The sequence below is a fragment of the Carcharhinus amblyrhynchos genome, chromosome 1 (genome assembly GCF_965287045.1).
Source record: "Carcharhinus amblyrhynchos chromosome 1, sCarAmb.v2.hapA, whole genome shotgun sequence".
Classification (NCBI taxonomy): Eukaryota; Metazoa; Chordata; class Chondrichthyes; order Carcharhiniformes; family Carcharhinidae; genus Carcharhinus; species Carcharhinus amblyrhynchos.
The window spans coordinates 13,067,080-13,081,499 of record NC_137324.1 but is presented as its reverse complement, the minus strand read 5'-3'; the positions used below and the strand labels follow the sequence as shown (position 1 = coordinate 13,081,499).

General features: G+C 43.4%; 1 protein-coding gene across 1 annotated transcript in view; it reads right to left on the bottom strand.

The window, feature by feature from the left end:
* dqx1 (DEAQ box RNA-dependent ATPase 1) overlaps window positions 1-14,420 on the bottom strand; it is a 114,597-nt gene that overhangs the window by 84,776 nt on the left and 15,401 nt on the right. Inside the window, exon 3 of the mRNA XM_080193633.1 lies at window positions 2,598-2,791. Within this exon, the coding sequence (XP_080049759.1) occupies window positions 2,598-2,791 (194 nt within the window). The remainder of the gene's footprint in view (window positions 1-2,597; window positions 2,792-14,420) is intronic.

The following is a 14,420-nucleotide window of genomic DNA, read 5'->3' as shown; positions in this document are numbered from 1 at the left end:
CATTTTCTTCTTCCGAACTAAATCCTGTGTCCTACTCTGCTGGATTTTAAATTTCTCCCAGTCCTCAGGTTTGTTGCTTTTTCTGGCCAATTTATATGCCTCTCTTTGGCTTTAACACTATGCCCGATTTCCCTGTTAGCCATGGAAGAACCACCTTCCCCATATTACTCTTATGCCAGACAGGGATGTACTGTTGAAGTTCATCCATGTGTTCTTTAAACATCTGCACTGCCTAAACATTGTCAACCCTACTAGACTGTAATTTATAATTAGAATTCCTACACTGTTCCTATTCTTGCACTATAAAAGTTTGAAGTTCTAACTTTAAATATTTATAGTGCAGGAGGAAAGCATTTGGCCCATCGAACCAACAATAATCCCACCCAGGCCCCATCCTCATAACCCCATGTATTAACTGCTAATTTCCCTGACACTAAGGAGCAATTTAGTGCGGCCAATCAACCTAACCCACACATCTTTTGGGGTGGGGAAGGAAACACACACAGACATGGGGAGAACGTACAAACTCCACATAGAACAGTGACCTGAGGCCTGAAATGAACTTGAGTCCCTGACGCTGTGAGGCAGCAGTGCTAACTACTGCGCTGCCCATTGATTCACAGGCGTCAAATACAGGTAGAGAACTCAGGGACAGAAATGCAATAACAGAAAGCTGAAGATCCAACTCTAACTTGTATACCAAGTGTATTTTTGCTGGTTTGTGGTGCACCTTTATTCTGACATTAGAATGTCACAGATTAAATCCAGACTGCAGGACCTAATGCAGTCCATGGTTACCTTTCTGTTATTGGGGAAATGTCGAAGCAATTATGGTGCCATCCTTTAAAAAATGTTAATAAAACTGTCTCGGACTTTCAGACGGATCTTTATGGCCCATTATTCATGGGAAAGCAGGAAATTTTCATACTGTCCTCTCAACACAGCTAGAAACAAATAAGAGCAGAGCAGGGGCACATGGTGGCAAAGCGGTTAGCACTGCTGCCTCACAGCTCAAGGGACCCAGGGTCGATTCCCAGCTTGGGTGACTGTGTGGAGTCTGCATGTTCTCCTCTGTTTGTATAGGTTTCCTCCAGTTTCCTCCCACAGTCCAAAGATGTGCAGGTTAGCTTGATTGGCCATGCTAAATTGACCCCAGTTTCGGAAGGATTGGTAGGGTAAATATGTGGGGTTACGGAGATAGGGTGGGGTTGTTGACGGTGCAGGTTTGATAGCCTCCTTCTGTACTGTAGGTATTCGACGATCCTAATGTTGATTCACTGCAAATGCTGGAAATCTAAAGTTTGTTCCTAGAAATAAATTTCAATATCTACCACTGCTATTTGTCAGAACTTCCTGTGCACTAAACGTTTATAATATTTCACTACAAAATCTCAGTCATTCTTTAAAAAGTTTGAGAGATGTGTTAAGGCAACATGAAAGAATTATATTCTTTGATTGCACTCAGTTAATTAAATAGTTTTCCTTGTAGTCAGGAAAGGAGAGTACAGTTAATTGTGGGATGACACACCAAGTCAATCTTCACTGGCAGACCTGGTTCCTAAAGATGTGACTTCATGGCTACATGAGGCCATCAGTATTGGCCCCAGTGCTACCCTTACTTGGTATGTGCAGAGGCAAATATTGAATGGTAGTCACAGAATAACAACCAGCAACAGACATCCTGGCTGTTCCACCTGGCCACCCCAATACATATCTCTGAACAAGCAGTGCTGATTGCCACTCGAGTATCTAAATCACCGCCCTAGTTGAAATCAGCTAACTCGCACACACTGGAAACAAAATAAGGAAACTATATCAAAAGGTTGCTGGTTTAGTTTAACTTTTTTTAAAGTTTATTTAAGTGTCACAAGTACCCTAACACTGCAATTAAGTTGCTGTAAAAATCTCCGAGTCGCCACACTCCGGCACCTGTTCGGGTACACTGAGAAAGAATTTAGCATGGACAATGCACCTCTTTTCGAGCAAGTCCTAATTCATGTAGTTGAGTACAGACGCTAGATTGGCCCTCCAGTGTCGTGTTGAGTGAGTGCTGCATTGCTGAACATTGTTGGAGGATTAGACATTAAAACTCCGCAATACGTTTGCCCCATTCAGCTAGATGTACAAGATCCCATGGTATTATCTCCAAGAAAATCAAGACAGTTCTCTCTGGTGTCCTGGCCAAAATTTCTCCTTGAATCCAATGTCACTAAAAGCAGTCTACCTGGTCATGGTCACACTCCTACTTGTGGGAGTTTGCTCTGTGCATATTGATTGCTGTATTTACTATAATAGTGACTACACTTCAAAGTACTTAACTGACAGCTACACACTTTGGGGGCATCCATAGGCCATGAAAGGCATTGAAGAAATGTGAGAAATTCCTTGTATGGCTTAGTGTAAAATTAGGTGGAGTCTTTGTATAAGCCAATGCACTCCAAAGGTAATCTAGTGTCTGAAGTACTTGGAGATTATTTGTGATATTAAATAGTTGGCCTTTTCTCAAAGCTTAGTTGACAGCTGTGGCATTCAAAGCAAATGACATCTTTCATAAACAGCAATAAAGGACTGAAAATTCATCTGCATGCAAAACTGACCTGAGAATAGTTTCCGTTGTGCAGCAGTCTTCATAAGGGACACGGTATCCAATCTCATGACCCACATTCAAGTCCAGTTCATCTGCCACACGTTGCGCCAAACACATAGCGGATAGACTGTGGGGCTGGGTGCACACCACCATGCCATGTTGGTACTGAACCGAGAGGGCATACTCCGCACACCACTGGGGAATCTAAAGTGGAAGAACAATACGAGCCAGATTTTTATACAAGCGCCTTTTATTGCTAACTATTCCTGATTCCTTCAGGTAACTGCAGTAAAATAAATATTTCCCTGAAGAAAAATTACAAGAGAAAATGTAACAAACACTAGCTTGATCATGAAACCATCAGCTGCTGCAATAATAGAGTAGAATCAGAATCACTATACTGCAGGAGGCCGCCACTTGGCCCATTAATCTTGCACTTACAACAATCCCAGTCAAGCCCTATTCCCATCACCCCACATATTTACCCTGATGGCCCCCATGACACTAAGGGACAATTTAGCATGGCCTAAAAGCCTGACTGCACATCTTTGGAATGTTAGAGAAAACCAGAGCTTCCAAAGGAAACCCACGCAGACACGCGGTGAACACACAAACTCCACACAAACAGTCACCCAAGGCTGGAATTGAACCCAGGTCCCTGGCGCTGTGAGGCAATAATGCTAACCATTGTGCCACCACACCACTCTTTAATAATAACGCAATAATAAAATTAATCTTACTTTATGACTTGGTATGGGCGAGGGGAATCAAATGCCTTCGCACATTTCCAGGTCCTATATTCAAGATGTCCGAATGAAGGCTCCCATCTTGGAGCAGAATTTTGTCAGTTTTATGTGTCATTCGTTATCCAATGAAAAGTAGTTTGAGATTGACCACATTTATTTAACATTGGATCCTTACAAACTACACACAGAGAAAGACTTTCAATCAGCAAATCTTTAGAGAAAGTCAAGACGAAGCAGACAAAATTAGGACCTATGCAGTGCAAGTAAAAGAGGCAGCATGGATAGAAAGAATGGTAAAAGATATACACCAAAGGATTACAATAAATGTTTCTCAGACTGACATAGTTAATGCAGTCCCCCAAAAGTTTACAGAAGTTTGTAGATGTGGAGAACAGAAATTGAATAGGAAATATGAGGATTTGAATTATAAGGAGAGGCTGGATAGACTGGGACTTCTTTCTCTGGGGCTTAGGAGGGTTAAGGGTGATCTCAGAGGTCTACAAAATAATGAGGGGCATATACCAGCTAGTTAGTCAATATAAACTAGAGGGCACAGGTTTAAGGTGAGGAGGAGAGATACAAAAGGATCCAGAGAGACAATTTTTTCACCCAGAGGGTGGTGAGTGTCTGGACGAGCTGTCAGAGGCAGTAGTAAAGGTGGGTACAATCTTGTCTTTTAAAAAGCGTCCTGACAGCTAAATGGTTAAAAAGGGTATAGAGGGATATGTGCCAAACGCAGGCAATTGGGACAAGCTTAGGAGTTAAAAAAAAGGAGTGGATGGACAAGGGCCTGTTTCCATGCTGTAAACCTCTATGGCTCTATGATTAATAAGGAAAGATTTTGAGAGGTTGAGTGTAAAAACATTGGCAGGTGTCCAGATTACAATGCTGGAATCTCAAAGGAGATTAGTGAAGAGGTAGCAGAGGGCCTGATCACGATTTTATCGCAATTCAGTGCACAGAAGCTATGCCAAAGGACTGGAACGTGGTACATGTGACATTTCTGTTCAAAAATGAGAAAGGTTAAGACAGGCAACTACCAACTGATTTATTATAAAAGCACTAGAAAATTAAGCATCAATACTGATTGTGAAGCAAAACTTATACAACATAGAAGGAAGAGACCAAGGGTAGATGCAGTTCATTTGGATTTCTAAAAATGATTTCATGAAGTGCTTGTGTAAAGAAACCGATTGACGAAAGCCTCACTAAATATTTTTAAGACGTGGGTTGATGGGTTTTTGATAAGCGAAGGGATTAAGGGTTATGGGGAGAGGGCGGGAATGTGGAACTGAGCCACGACAGATCAGCCATGATCTTATTGAATGGCGGGGCAGGCTCGAAGGGCTAGATGGCCTACTCCTGCTCCTATTTCTTATGTTCGGAATTAGGGCCTGTGCAGTTTAAGTCGCAGCATGGATTGAAAGAATGACAAAAGATCTACTCCAAAGAACTACAATAAATATTTATCAGACTGGTACATAGAACATAACAGCGCAGAACAGGCCCTTCGGCCCACGATGTTGCACCGACCAATTAAAAAAGCAATGACCCTCTAACCTAAACCAATCCCTTTCCATCCATAAACCTATCCACGGATCTCTTAAACGCCCCCAAACTAGGCGCATTTACATCTGCAGCAGGCAGAGCATTCCAATCCCTCACCACCCTCTGGGTAAAGAACCTACCTCTGACATCCGTCCTATAACTACCCCCCCTTAATTTAAAGCTATGCCCCCTCGTGCTAGCTTTCTCCATCCGAGGAAAAAGGCTATCACTGTTCACCCTATCTAAACCTCTAATCATCCTGTATGTTTCAATAAGGTCCCCTCGTAGCCGCCTTCTTTCTAACGAAATCAACCTCAAATCCCTCAGTCTCTCCTCATAGAACCTTCCCTCCATACCAGGCAACATCCTGGTAAACCTCCTCTGCACCCTCTCCAATGCCTCCACATCCTTCCTATAATGTGGGGACCAGAACTGCACACAATACTCCAAGTGCGGACGCACCAGAGTTTTGTACAGTTGCAACATGACGTTGTGGCTCCTACATTCAATCCCCCTACCAATAAACGCCAAGACACTGTATGCCTTCCTAACAACCTTATCTACTTGATTCCCAACTTTCAGGGATCTATGTACACATACACCTAGATCCCTCTGTTCATCAACACTATTCAGAGTCCTACCGTTAGCCCTATACTCTACACATCTGTTATTCCTGCCAAAGTGAATTACCTCACACTTTTCCGCATTAAACTCTATCCGCCACCTCTCGGCCCAGCTCTGCAACTTGTCCAAGTCTCTCTGTAAACTATGACACCCCTCTTCACTATCTACCACTCCTCTGACTTTGGTGTCATCAGCAAATTTACTGATCCACCCAACTATACCCTCATCCAGACCATTTATAAAAATTACAAACAGCAGTGGCCCCAAAACAGATCCCTGAGGCACACCACTTGTAACCGAACTCCATGACGAATACTTTCCGTCAACCACTACCCTCTGTCTCCTATCTGCTAGCCAATTCCTGATCCAATTAACTAAATCACCCTCAATCCCATACATCTGCATTTTCTGCAGAAGCCTTCCATGGTAAACCTTATCAAACGCCTTACTAAAGTCCATATATACGTCAACTGCCTTACCCCCACCCACCTGGTAGGCAGTCATCAGTGCAGTACCCCAAAGACTGGCATTGAAACTATATGTGAAAAATATATTTGCAAGCACTGTTTTTTTAACGAATTTCCTGTTGTCACATTTTCTTTAAAAATCTTCCACCGACATGGGCATTGCTGGCATGACCAACATTTGTTGCCTAACCCTAATTTCCCCTGAGAAAGTGGTGGTGAATTGCCACCTTAACCTGCTGCAGTCCATGTGGTTTAGGTATAGCCACAGCACTGTTAAGAAAGAGATCCAAGATTTTGACCCAGTCAAAAGACAAGATTGGAAGGAAAGGCAATAAAAAGAAAGATGATATAGTTCCAAATGAGGATGCTGTGTGGCTTGGAGGGGAACATTCAGGTACTTCAATGCATCTACATGGTGGCCCATGAATCTGGACAGCACTGTTGAAGGAGCCTTAGTGAGCTGCTGCAGTGCACTTCATTGGGGACGAAGTAGAAAGGGTCAAGAGCTTCAACATTTTAGGTGTCCAGATTACCAACAACATGCCCTGGTCCCCCCATGCAACACTATAGTTAAGGCCACCAATGCCTCTACTTTCACAGAAGACTAAGAAAATTTGGCATGTCAGCTACGGCTCTCACCAACTTTTACAGATGCCCCAAAGAAAGCATGCTTTCTGGTTGTATCACAGCTTGGTATGGCTCCTGCTCTGCCAAAGACTGCAAGGAACTACAAAAGGTCATGAACGTAGCCCATTCCATCATGCAAACCAGCCTCCCATCCATGGACTCTGTCGGCACTTCCTGCTGCCTCGGCAAAGTAGCCAGCATAACTAAGGACCCCAAACACATTCTCTCTTCCATGTTCTTCCGCTGGGAAAAAGATACAAAAGTCTGAAGACATGTACCAACCGATTCAAGAACAGCTTCTTCCCTGCTGCTGTCAGACTTTTGAATGGACTTACCTTGCATTAAGTTGATCTTTCTCTACACCCTAGCTATGACTTAACACTACATTTTGCATGCTCTCGTTTCCTTCTGTACAAACAGTATGCTTTGTTTGTATAGCATGCAAGAAACAGTACTTTTCACTGTATGTTAATACGTGTGACAATAATAAATCAAATCAAATAGTATACACTGTCACAGTGTGTTAGAGGTGGAAGGAGTGGATGCTTAGCGTGGTGGAAGGGGTGCGGATCAAGTGGGCCACTTTGTCATTGATAGCATCGAGCTTCAAGTTGCACTCATGCAGGCAAGTGGAAGGTACTCTATCATACTCCTGACACCCAGGGGATTGATAACTGGAGATTCATTGGTGGTAATGCCATTGAATGTCAAGGGGAGATGGTTAGATTCTCTCTAGTTGGAGAGAGTACTGGCATTTGTGTGGTGAGAATGTCACTTGCCACTGATCAGCCCACCTTGAATGTTGTCTCACCTCTACGTTTGGCAAGCTTCCTCTTTCTCCTCAAAATATTGTGATGAAAGATTCTCCATTCTCCCAGTTTTAAATTCCAGTATAGTTCATCTCTAATGATGTGATATTCCCATTCTTCATGCCAAAACTTAACACTTCATGCTTCTCAGCAGTAAATCTGATCTAGACTCATCAAAATCATTGAAACCTTACAGGGCAGAAGGAGGCCATTCACCCATCATGTCTGCACTGACATCAGTCCCATCCAGGCCCTATCCCCACAACCCCACACATTTACGCCACTAAGCCTTCTAACCTACGTATCCCAGGAGGCTAAGGGGCAATTTATCATGGCCAATGCACCTAGCCTGCACATTTTTGGACTGTGGGAGGAAACCAGAGCACACGGAGGAAACCCACACAGAAACAGGGAGAACATGCAAACTCCACATAGACAGTGACCCAAGCTGGGAATCGAACCCAGGTCCCTGGAGCTGTGAGGCAATAGCACTAACTACTGTGCCATCACGCGACCCCCTGCAAGTGACAGAACCACGAGATCTGCCCGTTTCACCAGCTTATCAATGTCCTCTTGAAATTTCTCACTATTCTCCTCACAGATCGCAAAACATTTGAATAGATTCTCAATGTTGAGTACCAAAAGGCGAACATTGTGCAAGATTATTGGAAAAGGGAACGGATAGATATTTATTTCAAAGAGCCAGCACAGGCATCATGGGTCAAATACCCTCCTTCCGTGCTATATCAAATGCAGTGGACCTTCATAGGGATTAATGCATGTAAATGCATAAACTATTAAATGGTGAAAAGAATTTTTAAAAACCACAAAAAGGGAAAATGAGATTTGGAGTGAGAGAGCTGGAATACAAAAAGAGGTCATGATGACAATGTAGAGCTTTGTTCAAATGGAAAATAACTTATAATTTTGGGTTCCTCATTACTGTGGTGTTCAAGGTTGAAGCAGCATGGAGCTTTATATTTTGTTCAACTGTAATAATTAATGGGTAATTTGCCAGAATTAATCAAATGATAAAACAGGCACGCTGAATGCAGATAAATGACTTCCATTAGTAGATAAATTGAAGACAAGAGGATCTGAAGATAAGAACCAGACAAATAAAAGGAAAGGATAAACACTTCCATTCACAGATTAAGGGCATGTGAAATCAACAGCAAAGTTCAAAAGGTTTCACCATAATTACTAAAAGATAAAAGTATGGAGAAGCATGAAGACCGAGAATGTGGACTGGGGGAGCGCGTTGGAAGGTAGGTCTGCTGAGGAGCAGTGGAGGATCTTTAAGGAGATCTTTCTTGGTGCTCAGCAGAAATTTATTCCAATGGTTAAAAAGGACAGTAGGAAGAGAGGTAATAAGCCGTGGATAACGAAGGAGGTGAAGGAAAGTGTTAAATTAAAAGCGGAGGAATTTAGAGTAGCTAAGAGCAGTGGGCGAGAAGAGGATTGGGAAAGGTTTAAATGTCAACAAAGATTGACAAAAAAGTTGATAAAGGAGGGTAGAAGAAGCTATGAAGCTGGGCTAGCGCTTAATATAAAAAAGGATAGCAAGAGTTTTTATAAATATATAAAAAGGAAGAGGCTGGCTAGGGTGAACGTTGGTCCCTTAGCGGATGAGAAAGGGGACCTAGTGGTAGGGGATGGGGATATGGCTAAGGTCTTGAATAACTTTTTTGTTTCTGTCTTCACGGAGGAGGACGTGAATAATTTGCCGGGTGTTAGCGATGGAAAGGTGGTAGGACTGGAGGGTCTTAATGACATTACTGTTACTAGAGAGGTGGTGCGTGACAGACTGGAGGGGCTGATTGTGGACAAGTCCCCAGGACCGGATGGAATGCATCCGAGGGTTCTGAAAGAAATGGCGGAGGTGATAGTGGATGCCTTGGTGGTTATTTTCCAGACGTCGCTGGATTCCGGGGAAGTGCCGGAGGATTGGAAAACGGCTAATGTTACGCCGTTGTTTAAGAAGGGTGCCAGGCAGAAGGCGGGGAATTACAGGCCGGTTAGTTTAACGTCTGTGGTAGGTAAAATGTTAGAATCCGTCATTAAGGAGGAAATTGCGAGGCATCTTGAAGGGAATTGCTTGATAGGGCAGACGCAACACGGTTTCATTAAAGGGAAGTCGTGTCTGACAAATTTACTGGAGTTCTATGAGGATGTGTCTAGGGCGGTGGATAGAGGAGAGCCGGTGGATGTGGTCTTTCTGGATTTTCAGAAGGCGTTTGATAAGGTACCTCACAAGAGGTTACTGCAGAAGGTCAGAGGACATGGAGTTGGGGGTAGGGTGTTAGCGTGGATAGAGGATTGGTTGTCAAATAGGAGGCAGAGAGTGGGGGTCAATGGGTGCTATTCGGATTGGCGGTTGGTGACTAGTGGGGTGCCCCAGGGGTCGGTGCTGGGGCCTCAGCTATTTACCATTTATATAGATGATCTGGAGGAGGGAACCGAGTGTAGGGTGTCGAAATTTGCTGATGACACCAAGATTGGGGGAAAGGCAAATTGTGCGGAGGGTGTGGAGAGTCTGCAGAAGGATCTAGATAGGCTGGGCGAATGGGCCAGGAAATGGCAAATGGAATTTAATGTTGGCAAGTGTGAGGTGGTCCACTTTGGTAGGAAGAATGGTAGGAAGGACTATTACTTACGTGGCGAAAAACTGCAGCAGGCGACGGTGCAGAGGGACCTCGGGGTCCTTGTGCATGAGTCGCAAAAACCCAGCCTGCAGGTGCAGCAGGTGGTCAGGAAGGCGAATGGGATGCTGGCCTTCATAGCGAGGGGGATTGAATATAAAAGTAGGGAGGTCTTGCTGCAGCTGTATAGGGCATTGGTGAGGCCGCAGCTGGAGTACTGTGTGCAGTTTTGGGCGCCGCACCTGCGCAAGGATATTTTGGCCTTGGAGGGAGTGCAGAGGAGGTTTACTAGGCTGATACCGGAGTTGAGGGGGTTGAGCTATGAGGAGAGGCTGAATAAACTAGGCTTGTACTCGTTAGAGTTTAGAAGAATGAGGGGAGATCTCATTGAGACGTATAAGATGATGAATGGGATGGATAGGATAGAGGTGGAAAGACTCTTCCCGCTCAAAAAAGACAGTAGGACTAGGGGGCACAGCCTCAAGATAAAGGGGGGGCGGTTCAGAACGGAGTTGAGGAGGAACTTCTTCACTCAAAGGGTGGTGAATCTCTGGAATTCTCTGCCCGTTGAAGTGGTGGAGGCTGCCTCGCTAAATATTTTTAAGAAGCGGGTTGATGGGTTTTTGATAAGAGAGGGGATTAAGGGTTATGGGGAGAGGGCGGGAAAGTGGAACTGAGCCACGACAGATCAGCCATGATCTTATTGAATGGCGGGGCAGGCTCGAAGGGCCAGATGGCCTACTCCTGCTCCTATTTCTTATGTTCTTATGTTCTTATGAGAGGAAATTCTGTAGCTTAGGGCTGAGGCTTCTGAAGGCACAAATACTAATGGCGGTGGGATGAAAATCAGGATGTGCAGCATCAGAAAAGAAGGAACACAGAAAACAGAGGATTGTAAGGCCGTAGGAAGGGTTTGAAAGTAGCAATGAGAATTTTAAAAATCAAAGCATTAACAGAACAGGAACCAAAGTAAGCGAGTCAGCACAAGGGCGATGGGTGAACGAGTTAGGATAGTGACAGAAAAGTTTTGGCTGATATGTTGGTTCTTGGGCTTCTCACCAGTGCTCTGTGAGTTTGACATGTACAAAGGAGCCAACTGGACTTTAACAGTCGCATTCTAAAACCATTTAAAATTTATGAGCTGAGGCCTATGAATGTGAATGCCTTCAAGCAACGTTTGCTCTAATTTTTCTTTGCTATGCACAGACGGCTTGTTGTGCTTCATGGACACTTTAAGACTGACTAATAGCCATTAGTGCATCTTAAAGGGGACACCATTTGTGTGCAAGCGCCTCTGCGGCACATTCCTAATTGCAATGTGGCTGCACAACTGGCCATCCACCTCATCTTTCTAATAAAAACAATCAACTTTGTCTCGAATGGCTGTTACCCTACCCAGAAGATTGAACTCTATTCCCGTGAAGAACACTCTGCACAACATAATGCCAAAACCTTTTAGCAGTTTGCCTGCTATTGTGGTTTGACTAGATCGCAACTTGGGTATGCTGAAGTTGTGAGGGGAGTGGGGTGGGAACATTAAGGTGCTACCGTACTCCCTCAATATTTTCTACAATGTAGGTTTGGAGGAAATACCAGATGGGTCTGATCTGAATGAAACTAATGAAGGTCAGCATCTGATCTTTCTCTCAGTCATGTGCATAAGCCATGTGACAGAGAGAGAGATGGAGAACAGGTTTTAAAAATAAAATAGAACAAGAAACTGACGTTCTGAAAGATCACCGAAACATGATCATGTATTGAAACAAATCTGTGTGGTCGGATTACCATCGACTGAAGCTTAGATCACTCTTTATGATGTCACCAGAACACAATTATATAACACAGCCAACCTTGTAACTCTCCATTCACCACACATGTGTTTCTATAGTGAACAGGTCCTGACCAGACACAAGCCTGACCAAAAAAAAGGGTGTCTCCCAAAATTCTCGTCCAGAAAAATGAATAAAACCACCCTCCATCAATTCTGCTCATGTCTACTGTATGAAACATGCTGCAGGGTATCTCATGGCATTTCACAAAACGTCAATAGATGACTCAATCTTTGCTTTTAAAACTTAGAACATGATCTCAACTGTGATGTGTTTACATTTTATTCAATATTTAACAGCTACTGATTCTATTTACTTTAAAAGCTATTCAAAGGTAAATTGAAAGCAACCTTCTTTTACCAACTGAAAAGTTGTGATTCCATTTTTGTAGAAAGATATTTATCGACTCACCCCACCCCCTCCCCCTCAAAATTATTTCTTCCCTCTGAACATCTTGGGCACACATCACCTGGTCCAAGTCATCACCAAGCACCAGAGCGAGAAAATTGTGATTAATTTCCTTGCAGAGTTTCACATCATCCCTCCAGGGATGATAATGGGCCCAGCCTAATCCCTCTGATGGTACAGCTGAGGCAACAAATATACTAAAGTGGAGGCAAATAAAAGTGGCACTGTGTTAGTACTGCACAGTGCAATGAGCAAACGCTATCACCCCCACATACTCAGTGCATGATTGTCATGAATTAAGATACTGATCAAGGTGGACTACCACGTAGAAACTAGAAACAGGAGTAGGCCATTCGGCCCTGCTCTACCATTTATTCTGATCTTGGCTGATCATCAAATTCAATATCCTAATCCCCCTTCTCCCCATATCCCTTGATCCCTTTTGCACCTAGAGCTACATCTAATTTCTTCTTGAAATCACACAATGTTTTGGCCTCAGCTACTCTCTGTCATTTGTTTTTAATGCATTCGTGGGACATGGGTGTCGCTGGCTGGCCAGCATTTATTGTCCAAGCTTAGTTGCCTGAGGGCAGTTGAGAGTCAATCACATTGCTGTGGCTCTGGAGTCACATATAAGCCAGACCAGGTAAGGATGGAAGATTTCCTTCCCTAAAGGACATTAGTGAACCAGATGGGTTTTTGCAACATTCGACGATGGCTTCACGGTCAGCAGTGAATTCTTCTGCCAGATTCGAATCCAGATCTCCAGAACATTAGCTGAGTTTCTGGCTTAATAGCCTAATGGTAATATCACTGGGCCATCGCCTCTCCATATTCTACAATCACCACCCTTGAGTGAGGAAATTTCTTCTCATCTCAGTTCTAAGTTCCCTAGTTTGGACTCCCCCGCAACTAGGAGCACTCGTTATGATGAAAGGTAGAGGGACTTAGGCAGGCTTCTGCAACACAACTGACAGAAAAGGTTCAGTAACACACGGTAAATGAAAACCCAATATTAGTGCATATCCAATAACACAGTTTGGTCACTGCGGCGTCATGTTGCTGCTGCTGGCTCAAAGCCTAAAACACGACATAAAAACAAACTGCAGACAGAATTAAACTACCTCCCACAATCTTTGCCAGCTTAAATACAGGCAGGATCATGTTCAGACAACACACAATCTCAGAGCTCTAGATGATGCTGCCAAATCATCCAGGCTTCCTGTTCAGTTTCTTTACATCAGTTGCTTATGATCTAGGGTTGAAAATGCAACGGCATGGGTTTAAGGCAATTTGGAAATAGACAAAAACAATGTGACGAGAAAAGTCACGGTCAGTGGTTCAGATCTCGAATGCATTGCCTGAAAATGTGGTGTAGGCTTTCAAAAGACAATTATTTGAAAAGGAATAATGTGCTGAGTTACAAAGAGAGGGCAAGAAAATGGTACTAAGCAAACTGATCATTTGGAGAGCCGCTGCAGACACAATGAACCAAATGACCACCTCTGTGCCATAACTATTTGCAGTTTTATTAATGTACCACAGAAGGGCAAACAAAAAGCTTATGGAAGCCTTCAAAAAATGCTCAAAATTGAGAAATGAAATTATGCCAAATTAGGTTATCAAACTGATAACTGAACTGCAAATCCATTGCAGGAAGGAGCTAAGAATTGATATGGAAAAGGGTGAATCTGAGGAACTTTATTCAAAAGGATTATTCGGATAGAAATGTGGAATGTTCCAACTGTAAGTATTGAAGCTGTGCTAATTACAGTGTTTAATAAAAATATCAGATGAACTTTGGAAGAACAAAACTGTTAGTAGGTACGATGTTTAAAGTAGGTCATTCCAGCAGAGAGCTCATACCAACAAATACGCAAGTCTGATGACCTCCTCTTAGGCTCAATGTCCCTGTTTGTATAAATTGGAACAGTACAATTTGGCCACCATTTCTAACCTGAGTTTTGGGATGACTATAATCATGACTGGTGTAAGTCACATTTGGGGCACAGATTCAGTACAAATACTGAAGTTACAGCAGAGGGAGCTTTATTCTACATTATAATTCATATTGCTGGACCCACTACAGTTCACCTACCACCGTAACAGGTCCATAGCAGATGCCATCTTCTG